Source organism: Semicossyphus pulcher, unplaced genomic scaffold (assembly GCF_022749685.1).
Source record: "Semicossyphus pulcher isolate SPU_LCO1_2020_fin unplaced genomic scaffold, fSemPul1.0.p SCAF_10, whole genome shotgun sequence".
Taxonomy (NCBI): Eukaryota; Metazoa; Chordata; class Actinopteri; order Labriformes; family Labridae; genus Semicossyphus; species Semicossyphus pulcher.
Window position 1 is genome coordinate 16,543,136 of NW_027211604.1, and position 14,242 is coordinate 16,557,377.

At 43.5% G+C, this 14,242-nt stretch overlaps 1 protein-coding gene across 2 annotated transcripts; it reads right to left on the bottom strand.

Annotated features, from left to right (window-relative positions):
• Nucleotides 1–6: 6 nt before the first annotated feature.
• slc7a3a (solute carrier family 7 member 3a) lies at nt 7–13,829 on the bottom strand. 2 transcript variants are annotated; one of them, XM_069667929.1, is made up of 12 exons: nt 13,755–13,829; nt 5,814–6,434; nt 5,484–5,645; nt 4,887–5,070; nt 4,677–4,792; nt 4,237–4,459; nt 3,999–4,138; nt 3,462–3,564; nt 2,993–3,210; nt 2,725–2,891; nt 2,431–2,539; nt 7–2,334 (listed from the first exon to the last, which is right to left on the bottom strand). In XM_069667929.1, exons 2-12 carry the CDS (start codon nt 6,178–6,180, stop codon nt 2,180–2,182), a joined length of 1,944 nt encoding a protein of 647 aa, XP_069524030.1. In that variant the 5' UTR covers nt 6,181–6,434; nt 13,755–13,829; the 3' UTR covers nt 7–2,179. The 2 variants fall into 2 exon arrangements, with proteins under 2 accessions (XP_069524030.1, XP_069524038.1); XM_069667937.1 differs by lacking the exon at nt 13,755–13,829 and adding an exon at nt 12,884–12,968.
• Nucleotides 13,830–14,242: the final 413 nt, after the last annotated feature.

Genomic DNA, 14,242 nt, shown 5'->3' on the forward strand with positions numbered 1-14,242 from the left:
CCTCTCTCTCTCTCAGGCAGAAGGAAGCTTCTTTAGGCACCAGTTTAATGATTCACGTCAACTAGAGACACTGGCTGAATCCAAATCTACCTCTACTCTACCCTCGCCTATCACAAATGCCTCCGACATGTCTAACAGAAGATCATTTTGCAAACAAAAACAGTGAATTTTTTTTAAGGGCCATTCTTGAAGCATCTGCAGAAGCGCTTCAATATTGCATCACTGATATATCTGCGCAAAGGACTTTATCACTGTATAAGTTTTGAGTTCAGCAGCATCAACAGTCGGATGAAATGCCTCCAAGAGTGATTTACAAAAACTCTTTTTCCCAAATTATACTTAAAGGTCATATTCTATAGAAAGCCTGTATAATTTACAGCATTATACAAATAAAAGATACAGTTTTAAACAAGTACTGTACACTCTACAGTAAAGCACTTTACGAGAGCAACAAAAACAATATGAACAATAAGTTATATTGACTCCAGAGGGTTGGGGGTAAAAACTTTTTTTAAATTACAGAATTTAGAGACCAACTTTTAGTGGTCGTTCTTTGTTTCAGAAAGCGCCGTTTCCAAAAACACGTTCATTTGGTCAGGGAGGATCACAAAGATCACACATTTAACACATTGGTGATGCAAGACATTTGAAACATGAGACAAATATATAAAGAAAACAAAACAACAAAAAGATCGGCACGCTAAAAACTGTACATGTAATGATTAAAATACATCTAAAAAGCATATTAATTGATTGAAATTGATATGAAAAAAGGCAAAAAGTAAAGAAAGCTATCCCAAACGAGCGCGATAAACACTTAAATATTAACAGCTCTATTAGAAAAATGTAAATAAGAATAGTAAAAATAACATACAAGTAATAGGAGCTCAACAAATAAAGCTGCCAATTACAAGTTTCAATTGAAACTAAAGAAAAAGACATTTGTGAAAAAACAATCAAAGTCTTTTCACAAGGAAGAGAAAACAGAATGGTGACAATAATGTAGTGGTGATTAAAAACAGGCCCCTCCCCCCCGGCTCCCATACACCAACATGGATCTGACCGAGGTGGACAGACGTCTAATAGAAAATAATTGAAATTTCTCGGCCTGAAAGCAACAAGCACATAAAACTCATCAAGTTAAGTGCAAATCTGTAAAACCTCCTCAGATCTGCAAACACATCTGGGTAAAGGATGACACCGACACGTGCAGGTACATAAGAAGTATATTAGGAATGCACCGATACCGGTATCGGAGCTCAAGTACTCGCACCCGAATACCACTTTACAGCTTGACGTTAGCCTCCTGTTAGTTCAGCAGGTAGGGGGGAGGAGCAAAGTGAAGTGTTATAATGTCAGCAACCGTTGCAGTTCAATTATGTGTATTTACTTTGTCAGGAAGTGAGGAACATCTGATGAAATTAAACATGTATTTAAAATCATTATGAGAACTATAATGATATTAGTACTTATATCGGTACTCGCCGTTGGCAAGAACCCAAATTTAAGTTCTTGTACTTGGTCTGAAAAAAAGTGGTAGTGGTGCATCCCCAAGTATATATTAAGACTATATGCTTCTTAAAGAACGCTCGTATCCAAACTAATATGGGCAAATAAGCAGATATTAAATCTTACAGTTGCCGCTGTTTTTACTTCAATTTTTACAAACAAACAAACAAACAAACAAGCTGCAATAAACAAGAACCAATGTAAACTACTTAGAGCTACTCGTGTTTCTTATACAGTTTAGTCTAGCTCACTGATCCAAGTATCTTAACGGTAGGCGGCCTCGCACGTAACAACAGCACACCAATAACGGAGGGGGCTCAAAACATGTAACATTCTTCCAGATAACGGCTAACGAGAGAGCACAGCAGCGCTCTGTAAAATGAGGTCCATTCAAAGCATGTGTTATAGTCAGATCTCCAGAGGGCCATGGCTAAGTACAGACAGATTGACATAGACAAGCGGAGCAGAGTGGCTCTGTGACAATGTCCAGCCATCAAGGTAATCAGCCTCAGAGTCAGAGGTAAGATGTGTGTAACGTTTCTCTTGCCTCTTCTTTTCAAACCCAGGGCTGCGTTCGAGGCCACCTACACCGCGGCTTTTGGCTTCAAGTTCAACCGCACTGCAGGTGTCGAGCGCTCTGCAACGCTCCCCAAGCCCACACGAGTCTGTATCAGGGACTGCTGCCGGCTTCTACGTCGCTGTCGCTCGGGGCACCTTTGTATATCGGGCTCTTGGTCTGCAGCGCGGGCTCGTATTTGCGAGGGGACGACCTGTTGGCGGCTTCACTGCTGTTCCTAATACCATAGAGGAAGTAGATAGCGAAACCTGGAAGACAGGAGAGAGGCGACAGGGAGTTACAAAACGACTTCATGAATGAGTGGCGCTGATAAAACTGAAAACAGAGGTGAAGTTTAACTGTACCGATGATCATCCAGACGGTGAAGCGGCACCATGTACCCTTGTCCAGCTGCATCATGAGGTAGATGTTGACGAAGACACTGAACAGCGGCAGCCAGGGGAGCAGAGGGACCTTGAGAGGACAGAGACATAAAGGATGTGAATAAGGTCGGCCTTTTACAATCATCAGTAATCAGGAACAACGCGTGAACAAGCAAACGGGCCTCTCAGCCTCAGAATAAATGATCCTACTGAAAAGATTGTTTTGTCTTTGTCTAGAGTAACACTGAGGGTATATTCAGAGGGTGCGATCTTTACCTTGAAGGTGAGAGCCTCTTTGCTCTCGGGTTGCCTCCAGATGATGATGACACAGACGACACAGAGCAGAGTCAGGATGACACAGGTCACCACGACACCCGGCTGCGCGTCTATCAGCTCTTGGTGACAGTTAGCCAGGATAACGCACAGCAAGGTGATAAGAACGGCTGCAGAGAGAGAAAGAGGAGAGAAAGTTAGATGTTATGGTGCTCATATTGTAAATAAAATTAAAAAAAAGAAGCTTGTACAACAAGCGTCATCTTCTTACAGATAACAGCAGTGGTGGCGTAGACGATGGTCCCAGAGGTGTGCGTCGGGTTCTTTCCGCTCGGGCAGAAGAGCAGCTTGACGCTGAAGGGCTCCCGGAGCGGCGTGTCATCGCCCTCGTCGCCGCTGTCCCCTGCGCTATCCGGCCCTTTCTCCCCTTTCCCCAGATCCATCAGCTTCTCCGTCTGGCTGGATGAATTCAGGGTGCCGGGCTGGTACCTAAGCAGGGAGACAATCGAGATGTTCAGTCAATCTAAAAGAATAATTAACCTGAAACCTGTTCTTCTTTGCCGCTCTGAGGTAGCCATAATATATCTCATTGCTTTTTTTTGTCTACTGTAAAGCAATCTACCACATTTAGACCGTTTACTTCATTGCTATTGGCACTGGCATTAGTGCAGCAGCTGTTCAAGAGCTTTAAACACTTCAAAGACTTTGAGACTGTGCTACAGACAATGAAAGGTGCTTACCTGAGGATAAGGACACAGATGGCCACTAAAGAGTACGCCAACAGAGTTCCAATGGACATGAGGTCAACCAGAGCGGCCAGATCGAACAGGAAGGCCATCAGAGCTGGAAGGAGAGGTAAAACCAGATTTTTAGAGTTACACATCTCTGCTAGTCAGAAGCTGGAGCAAAAATGTATTCATGGATCAGACTGTTCACAACATAGGCATGGAGAAAAACAAGCATTCCTAGCATCTGCTTTTTTTGCAGACTTTTCTTGAGTTGAAAGTGTTATCGATCTTGAACCGACAGACTGCTGAGACAGAGCTGAGGCAGGAGACAGAGCTGCGACCCTGAGACAACGTTCAACAGACTTGAAGGCAGACTTAAGATAGACACAGTAGAGAAAAAAAAGACAAAGAACAGACAGCTGCCGGCCTGGAGCAACGAACAAACAAGACGAGGAAGATACACACATAAAGATAAACACACATACAAACAAAAAAAGAAGAAGAAAAAACAAAACATGAAAAGAAGACAAACAGAGACGGGGAGCTTACCTGCAACGATGCCAGAAGCGATGGTCGCAAGGAGAGGAGTCTTTGTGCGAGTGTTCATCCTGGAGAGGACACGGAACAGCAGCCCGTCCTCGGCCATGGCGTAGATAACACGGGGCATGGGGAACATGGAGCCTAGGAGACTGAGATAACAGCAGGTACGAGTGTTATATTGGGGTATTACAAGCTTTGCGGCGTAACGTAAAAAAGCAAAGCGTGGCAAGAAGCCGTCCTTTCGTACCTGGTGGACAGAGCGCAGAGAGAGCCCACAGCCACGATGTATCGGGCCGGAGCCCACCCCACGTAGGTGAAGGCCTCGGGCAGAGGGCTCTGGGTGTCCAGCTGGTAGTACGGCATCATCAGGGTCAGAGCAGCCGACACACCGAAGTAGGCGAAGAAACAGATGAGCAGCGAGGCCACAATGCCGATGGGTATGGAACGCATGGGGTTCTTTGCTTCTTCACCTGAGGGGGAAATTAAACAGAAAGATTAGGTAAGAAGACGCAGGACAGGCGAGATTTTATGTCCCTCTTGTTATGTACTTAAAGTTACATAACAGTGCATTTCACTACAGGCAACAGGTGCTGCAACAGCTCAGCACTATTCAAATGTAATGTGGATATTTATCTTAGACATCGAGACATCGTTTAATTCCTAAGGCATTTTTTGTAAACCTCTTACTTGTAGTGGCGATGCAGTCAAAGCCAACAAAGGCGTAGAAGCAGGTAGCAGCACCAGACAGCACTCCGCTGAAGCCAAATGGAGCAAATCCACCAACCCCAAAGTCCTTGCTCACTCTGCGCGGCACAAGAAAAGAGACATTTAATAATCGAACAAGGATTGACAAACTACAAGTTAAATTCCAGACGGAGGCGGCTGTCAAACACTTACACAGAAGGCCTGCTGTCGTTGCTCTGGTTTATGAAGCTTGTGTAGTTCTCCAACGTCAGGTTCCAGTTGTTTGCGTCGCCCTTCACAAAGCCAGAGATGATAACGAAGCCCAGAACCACCAGGTTGATGCCTGTGAAGATCTTATTCACCAGCGCCGACTCGCTGACGCCAAAGGCCAGAAGTCCTGAGTGCAGAGAGAGAGAGAGAGACGGATGTAACAGAGAAGAGAGAACCCATGTTTCAGATGTCACAATAACAACATGTCCTGCTATGTGGGCGGACGTGTTTAATTTCTTCCAACATGCCGTCACTCAGCGACACAAATCTGCCAATTATTGTTTTTTTCACGCTGCTTCTGGCATGTCAGGCTAGCTGCAACATTAGTGTGAGAACTGTTCCTGCTGTTATGCAATGTTTTAAAGCAACGCTAACGAATGGGTTCCTTTGTAAACGCACACATTAAAAAAAACAGGTCTGATCACTGACAAGAGAAGCTGCAGTTCTTCTAATAATTTAAAACTATGACATTAACCTCCCAAAGAAGCTCTTGACCCCCGTGTTATGATCCGCTGTGAATAATGATTGACAAGGACTCACCAGTGAGCAGCAGGATGAGGATGAGGGCGAACAGGTCGGGGTACTCTGCCAGCACCCCTCCTGGCACCTTCATGGCCATGGAGGCTTTAAAGAAGCCAGAGATCTTTTGCTCCACCAGGTTGTCAAATGTGGAGCTCCAGGCCCGGGCCACACTGGCCGTTCCTAAAAGGGAAGACAGACACTTGTATGAGTCGACAATGTGGGGGCTGGAAAAGGTCTGCTTTTTAAATTTAATTTTAAGTTACAAACTGATCAGTGTTGTTGCTGCAGACACACCAGACACAACTTAAAAAGCAAAGTAACAACTTGACTGAAACTTTGGAAACTGACCTATCACATAAGAGAGGATGAGGTTCCATCCTGTGATGAAGGCCCAGATTTCTCCCACTGTCACATAGCTGTACAGGTACGCCGAGCCCGTTTTGGGGACACGGGCTCCGAACTCGGCGTAGCACAGGCCGGCCAACATGGAGGACAGAGCGGCGATGAGGAAGCAGAGGACGATAGCGGGCCCTGCCTTCTCTCGGGCGACCTCGCCAGCGAGGACGTAAACACCGGCTCCGAGCGTGGAGCCCACTCCCAAGGCGATGAGGTCCAGGGTGGACAGGCAGCGGGCGAATTGGGACTCTTCGCCGGAGCCGTTTAGCGCCCGGCGACGCAGCAGGTTCTTGCCAAAGTTGGACAGCTTGCTGGCCATGTTTGCTCTGAGTGTGTGGGCGCTGAAGCAGGCTATGTGTTTTAAATCCTTCTAGTGTGGGTGTGCGTGTGATTGACACAGCTTAAGCAGTACACGTGTGACAGGACTGAGAGTAGAAGGCAGATGGGAAGGTAAACTTGTGTTATAGGTCCTTCAGAGTAGGTGTGGCGACTTATGCAACAGTCACTGGGCCCAGAGAACAGGAAATAGCAGGTCTGTGGTAACAGTATTTTGCAGCAGCAGCAGATTAGGACCTGTAAAAAAACACAACAAGAAAACAAGAGCTCAAAACAGTGTACTATTCAGTCAGTGCCAAAGCTTACATGTCACACAGCTGCCTTTGGCACCAGGCAGCGAGATTACAGCCAACTTTTTTTTATATAACATTGAAGAACTTCCAGGAAAAGTTGTTTAAACTGCAGTGAAATCACAAGCATGGACCTGTTACAGCGATACATCCATGAAACCACACGGAGCCATAGGTTAACAGGTTTATTTGTACAGTCTGATATCAGACACGATCTCAAGAGAGTTCGGATGCATTTCAAGATGCAAAAGGGAACCTGAATTACTACCAGTTACACAACTTCCAGGAATTCATACTTCCACCTTTTTCCACATCATGAGACACAGTGGGGCACAGAGAGACCTCATGAGGTCAAAAGAAAACCCTACTAGGCTTACATTTAATCTTAAATTTGCCTTCATAAACAAAGCTGGCGTAGTGCACGCCCCTATGAAAACATGAAGACACGTAGCCCAGTTCCTCGCCGCTCCCTCACAGCGAGAGCGGGCCCTCTGCTACCTGTGTTGGTGTTTTCACAGCAGAGAGAGGCCGACAGGGAGAAGCCTGGGAAAGCCAGAGGCTGCCCGGGCACAATACGGTCCAATTCTGCAAGCTAATATCAACAAGGGAGACGAGGACAGCGTGAAACGGCAGCTCGATAAGGTGAACCAGCTGCGTCGGGTGGAGGGTGATACTCCGATAAAACAAACTGCGGCTGTAACAAATGACCCTTAGCCTATTTAACAAGTGTTTGAATAACGAACACTTCATTAGTTGTGTTTGAGTTAATAAAGAAATCAGAATAAAAATCAGCAAACAAAGATCATGGAGGAGCGACTGTAATCATTCTATAAATCATCATTAGGGAAGATGCGCAGTTTATTATAACTCGGGCTGTCAAAATAAAACGTTAAAAATTAACGCACTTCATTATATTCCCGGATGCCGGACCTCATACGTCACCGAGCGCAGTGTTTTTGCTTGAAATGCCCATCCCTAGTTTAAACACATGTGAACAAACACACAAGCGTACACAGGCCAAGGACACCTTAGGAAAACCATGTGTCCTTTCCCGACAGATCCCCGGATGGATGTGTACACACAGTCGTGCTTTGACGTAAATCACAAAAGGGCCAGGACCAAAAAAATTGAGGGTAGTGACACTGTGTGACGATAACTCAACAAACACACCTCATGAAAACATGTCGGGCTTGAAACCTGGGCCAGATGGAGCAAAAAGGAGCCACTTACCTGAGTGGAGGGGCTCCAAAATATTCAGACACAGTTGAAGGCTTTCTAAGAATCTGTAGTTTGGGTTGGTTTTTTTTTAAAGGTAGAAGGTATTTCTGTAAAAGCTTTTTTTGTTTTTACTCCACAGCTATGGGCTGGAGAGAGAAATCCTGTTGCCTAAACAGGTTAGGCCTGTGGGTTTCTCCACATTGATCAAATGCTTAACCAAGACTATTGGGCAAAGTGCTGCGCCATGAAGCTGCACCTACTTAGAGGCTATCAATGATAATGAAAACACACATTATACAAGTTTCTTTGTAACTTTGACTCTGTGCTGCCAAGAAGTTTGAAGGCTTATGCATGAAACTAAACTTCCAGTCGGCCATGAAGTTACACGGGCCAACTCTGAGACTTTGCACATGAAGAGTGTGTGTGAATGAGTGAGCGTGACTGTTAACAATTCAACAGTTTTTAAACTGTCTCAGTTCATCGACACCATTTCACTTCTATTGTTGCATCCGTCTCAGTTTGGGATCAGTTCTGGCTTTTATTTTGTCAAAGTTCCACAGCCATTGTTTGATTGGAAACGTGAAGTGATGTTATCAGAGTGTCCTTGAGCTCGTCTCTGCTCTGCTACAACTCATCGTTGCATCAGAAAATGTGCAAGTCGTCACATGCAGGTCCAGGCGAGGGAATGCTTGTAAAGTCAAGGGTGAAACATCTTATCAGTGAATACTACACTACCTCCAGACTACAACTACTAGAATCACCACAATTAACCATTAACCAACCACGGTAAAAGACTGATAATCATAATAAATGTGTGTTTTTATTACTTTTTATGGTGCTTTATTGTGTTTTTTTAATATTGGTTTAATAATCTCATGCAGTCTCATTTTGTTCCCTTTCATGATTTACATTTACTAGACAGGCAATACAACAGCCTTATCCTTATCATGCTTGATTTTTTGTCCCGAGAGAGTCAGCATCAGAAGAAGCTCTTTAAAAAGACATACATGTGTTTGTTCTAATGGTTTTGACTGATTTACAGACAAAACATCATATTTCAGATTTTTTTTAGTGGGTCATTATCACTGCGATCTTTTCAGGAATCAAGCGTCAAAGACGACGTCGTATTCAGTCTGAAGCCTTTAATGCAAAGAAACCTGATCCCTCGCAGTGAGCCCTGAGAAGGCAGACGAATGTTTCAGCCCTATCAGTCACTTCACCGGTCAGGCAGCAAAGACGAGAGGTGAAACTCGAACCCGGCGACGCGAACCAGGCCGACCGTGCAGGACAGTGTGAGAGTGGACGTCTGAGCCTGGATCAGAGGTTAGGCAGAATACTTTTCCACACTCATTAAATGTGTGAAAGTAAAGCTCGAGGTGCAAAGAAAGCAAATAGCAAGAAATGTATTGCTATTATCTGACCATTACTTTCACGAGAAATTGTTTAGAAAATGTCCAAATACATTTTTTTAAAGGGTTAGTTCGCCGATTTTCAACCTCAGTCCGATCATTTGCTTTACATTCTTTGGGTTCCAATTTTCATATCTGCACAGGAGGCGACACGAATTTGAGTCTGAGGTACTTTCAGGCGGTGTAGGGAAAAAAAATGGAGATGGGTTTATGTTAAAGACACCAAAAGATTAAATCAGATGATGTTGCAGCAATACAGAGCCGGGGAAAAAAACACTACAAGGAAGGACAAAGATGATTGAAGAGAAGAATAATCATTGACACAACATGTTTACCCTAACAATATGCAAAACGTGAAGCGGTTGGACGACATTTTAGGTAAATATCGGCCTTGTACTTTGGAGACTTCCCGGTTTGTAAAACCCAACAGGAACACAATAAAGACCTATCACGACTGCCTCACAAGGTTCTCGAGTTCATTTTACGCACAGGTTCGGGTCACACAGTATAAAGTATACAAGTCTTTCCGCTGTAGATTATGTTAAAGTCTAATTTTGGCCTGTTCTTCTTCTCAGCACGCAGGATACAAGCTCTCACAATGTTTCAGTACAATGACAATATTCTATTAATACTATTAAAACAACATAACCTACTTATCAAAGCACTTCAAAAAGGAGAGTATCCTGCCTCGTACAGTGAAGTGATGGGAGAAAAAAAGGCCAAACATAGTCAGACAATGAAATAAAAACACAGAGAGCACCCAATAATAAACAGTCAGGCCTCTGAAGACCGATGGGAAACTGGTACACGGGGGATGTGCTCCCACTCCCCACCTAGTGTGACATTCCAGTAGCGTTTTCCATTTGCACACCAGGAACTGAGATCTGAGGGTGTCAGTGTTGTGTGAATAAACATTTCTTACTAAACCATAGTGCCCAGCTGGCTGTGATCTCCTGAGGGGAACGCCCAACACCGCGCACACACACCTAAACTAGACAGGACAAAAGAAATTAACTGAAACTATGCAAAGTAAAGCCGTTAAACACACAGAACTTCACAATGGGACATTTTTTTTCTCCAAGTAGGGAAGCGTCCTAAGCTTGTCCTTTTGGGTAACACTTTCTTTCATCTCTGCGCACCAAGCTGTGGCACAGTTTCTACTGTAAGGTCGCCGAAATGCAGACCTGCTTACTGTCTGACCTCACTTAACGTTGGCCTCATTAAAGCGTTTCTAGAGCCCCTTTTACCCGACTCCATGCCTCGCTCACCTCAGCTGCTTGCTAATCTTTTCCTTGTGGTTTCCACGAGGGTGCCCGTCTGCGTAAGTGGGGCAGCTTTATGCCAGGTTTGCACGGCAGTGTGTCTCTTGAATGAAACTCCACTGTGCACCACATGCAGTGTGCCGCTTCCTGCCACCATTTTCTATAACTAAACGGACAGCAAGTTTATGTGTGAACAAGGACGGCTCATTCTTAACAGTACTTCTATTTTCTAGTTTTTTTTAAAGCAACAACACACCCAGAGTTTGCTCAAATTATTACCAACCAGAGGGCTCTTTATCTTGGAGGACTATGACCACTACCCGGGCCAACAGAGCTCCGGTTATAACTGGATTCAGGGATAATAGACCTGCTAGCAACTTGACTTAGCACAGCAGCAACTGGTGCCACAGACTGTAAGAGGATTATTTGTTGAAGTAAGAAACCTGCTAACCTCATTATAGCTTTTAACAGCTCCTCAGTCCATCGATGTAAACAACGCATGGCTTTGTTGTGACTGCGAACTTTGACAACAACAACAAAACTTTACAGTTATATGACTGTACTAGTGTTGTTACGAACACTATAACTTAGTAGCTATATCAAATAGCTTAATATCTTCAGCCACAGAATTCTAATGCTCTATTAGTTAGTACATGTTATTGTGTAAATTTGCTCAAAACTGTTTTGTATTATTCTCAATATGTGCACAAACCTAAAGTCAAGATCTATTAAAAAAACATCCCGCTTCCGTCTATCCCCAGTACTTAAAGAGTGATGTCTGAACCAGAACATTTGTGAGGCCAGCAGCGGAACAAAAGGAACAACTTGTCCAGTACCCTGCAGGGGCTAAGCATCCACTGAAAGGAGTAAATGTGACCTTGCATAACCCTAAAAGGGTACGCCGTATCATGGCCGACCGCTCAGAGCCAGTGAACCATTCTTCAGCCTTCACACACACACACAAAATGGTTTTCAGGTGTTTGAAGTTATGAACAGTACGTTTGCGGTACAGTACAGCATGTGTTAGGCTACATAAAAGCATCATGTGTTTTTTGTTACTGTATGCGCGTAAACTTGTGTGAAGTATGTGAGGAAAGACCAACCACTGAGACCGAACCGAACAACCCTACAAGTCACCTGGATGGAAACCAGCACCGCTGCCAAAAACTGCCCTCGCTGCGAGATGGAATGTGACAAACGCACAATCTGTTCACTTTCCCAGGACTAATGCCAAAACCATTTACATTAACAGAACTACAAAAACTACACATTATAGTAAAGGATATGCTGCTGTCTGGACACCCTTACATGTCAGGATACACCGACTGATACGCACCAGGGGTCAGACAAGTTGAGGCAACATACGCAGAAAAACTTGAAGGCTTCTGTTTCCATTCTGTGTTTCCCCCTGAATATTTAATTTTGTTCCGACTAATTAGAGACACAGCTTACACATTTCCTGGCTTACAGAAATCTAACACACACACACAACAATAAAATATAGACACGTTTCACAAAATATGCCATCTTGTACGTCAAATCTAAATCAATCTAGTCAACTTTTAATCCATTTCAATTACATAGACACAAGGACTCACCGAAAATGGTCAAAAATCCCCCCAACAACAAGGACCATTATGCAACTACTTTGTGATTTTGACAACTGATTCTTACTGTTAAGGTTGCCATCATTTTAAACATATCAACATTAGAGACAGTAAACAAAAAAATTAACTCCCCCAATGTATTTACCTATCAGTTTCTTAGGGAAAATACTTTGCTTAAACTAATGCAACCTAGCACAACTGCCCTGAAGTAGATTTTGCCTTCATAGAGGCTGTAGTTTTTGTTAAAGAGACATTTTTACTGTTTGATCCAAACATGACTCTCTGTGTAATGTAATAAAACTTTAATTAACATTGCCAAAACGTTGGTTCAACATCAAAATATTTAAGGTAGGATGTACTGCAAGGCTTTTGTATTGGACTGCATGATTTAAAGACAAAGCCTGATACTGTAGGTTTTTCACTGCATTAATACTAATATTAGTTCATCCGGGGATTAACATTTTTGAAGACTGTCTGTAAGATAGGTTCATATTTTTGTTGTCCTGTCCTGAGCTTAAATTACTCAAGTGGGACTTAAAATCTAGATTTTTGTATAGCAACGTGGCGTGAGTCTACCTGCTTAGTCCTATAACCACTCTACCTCACACCATCAACCCACCTGACATCCGCCAGGCAGTTTTGAATCGCTTATAATACCCTGACTCTCTACTCGCGTTCACCACTGTAACCTTACTATATTTTGTTAATTGTGGATCGTGGCTTTAAATCATCGGCTGATGCAACACAAGCATGGCAACACCCTGTACGCGGACGGCATGCTAGGGAACATTACCCGGAAGGATGGCACGTTTTAAGGAATTCACGGTCTGGGACTTCGATTGGAATTCAAGGCTACTATAAACGGCAAATTAACGGACACTTATAAATAGCACTACTTACGGTTATGGCAACCAAACTGGGCTCTGTTCAGCTGTCCATCAAGCCCATTGCCCATCTGTCAGGGACGGAATCACCAGCCAGCTACGTGGCTCCAGATCGAATGTTGCCTTCATAAATTACGGACACACCATATTTACCAAGTGTACACTGAAAACTCGTGTCTCTGCATGTCGGTGACAGAGGACAGTTTTCTTAATCAAATTTTAAGCATGAAATTCGCTTAGATTTAATTTAGGAATATGCCTTCCAACTAAAGCTTTCAAGAGGGTCCGGTTTATTTAAAAGAAAGTGCATTTGAAAATGGAAAATTCGAGGGTCTTTGAAAGCAGCATGACGGTTATCACGCCTTGGTTGTGCGAGCAAGCCATACTACTAGCGGGGTGTGCTAGCCGGACCAAAACAATGAATGAACGCGGACATTTGTCGAGCCGCGTTAACATTTTTTTGAAGCAACCCGTTTTAACTTTACCCACAGTTGTCGCCTCATTTACAGTCCCGTTTCTAATTCGTTTTGGCGTCCCCTGAACGCAGCAGACTATTGAATAATATCAGCGGATTCCCCGCTAAAATAAGAAATTAAATCGCCTCACAAAACGTCAAGTAGTGCCACTAAACTTAAAGTTTATGTTTACGCTTGGCTAGAAACATTCCTATTTCATACAAAAAAATAAAACAAACAAAAATGAGGAGCGTTGTGCCATATTCAAACGCTAGTGCGCCAATACTGATAACACACGAGGAATTATTGCATCAGTCGAACAGGTGAATGTATCATACAGGCAGCAAAACATCGTTTTAACACCACTACATCACTTAGAAAACATGGGAAATTATCCTTTTGTATATAAAATATCATAACAAAGAGCATTACCTTTTAATATCTTTTGGTTAGTGGTGGCCAAAGGACCCAGAAGGAAGAACGGAAGTGCTGTTGCTGTGATCGCTGATGAAATACTCCCGCTCTGTTGTGAGAGATTCGTTTATAATCAGCTGGGAGGGGCGGATGGTGTAAATGACGCAATTCGGAAGCTCCACCTCAGAGGTTTCCACTCATTTAACTAAAGGAGAAATGGCTAAAAAAAGTTTTACTGTTAAGAAAGCAGAAAACTGAGCAGTAAATGTAGGAGATTTGAACAAGAAATACTTGAATTTGATCAAATTGTTCAAGACAGACATGTGTGTTCTAATTGTGTGGGCGCGTGCTTTACCGTAGTAGTATACCCATATATGGAAACTTCGCATCCGGCCCTTCAAACAGCTATGTATAGGCTCTGCTGTGGCCAGTCTTCACAATATAACCGCTGTTGCTTTGTTCCGCAGATAAAAAGAAAAGGAGGGAAAAACCAAAATGCTTCTTTC

What these genes read in the sequence shown, in the direction of transcription:
- slc7a3a (XM_069667929.1), bottom strand. Translation starts at nt 6,180, where the DNA reads ATGGCCAGCAAGCTGTCCAACTTTGGCAAGAACCTGCTGCGTCGCCGG. An exon ending in CGCTTCTGGCATCGTTGCAG is followed by an intron (nt 3,565 to 3,998) that starts GTAAGCTCCCCG and finishes CTCTCCTTCCAG; the next exon opens with CTCTGATGGCCTTCCTGTTC. An exon ending in CACCGTCTGGATGATCATCG is followed by an intron (nt 2,335 to 2,430) that starts GTACAGTTAAAC and finishes CCTGTCTTCCAG; the next exon opens with GTTTCGCTATCTACTTCCTC.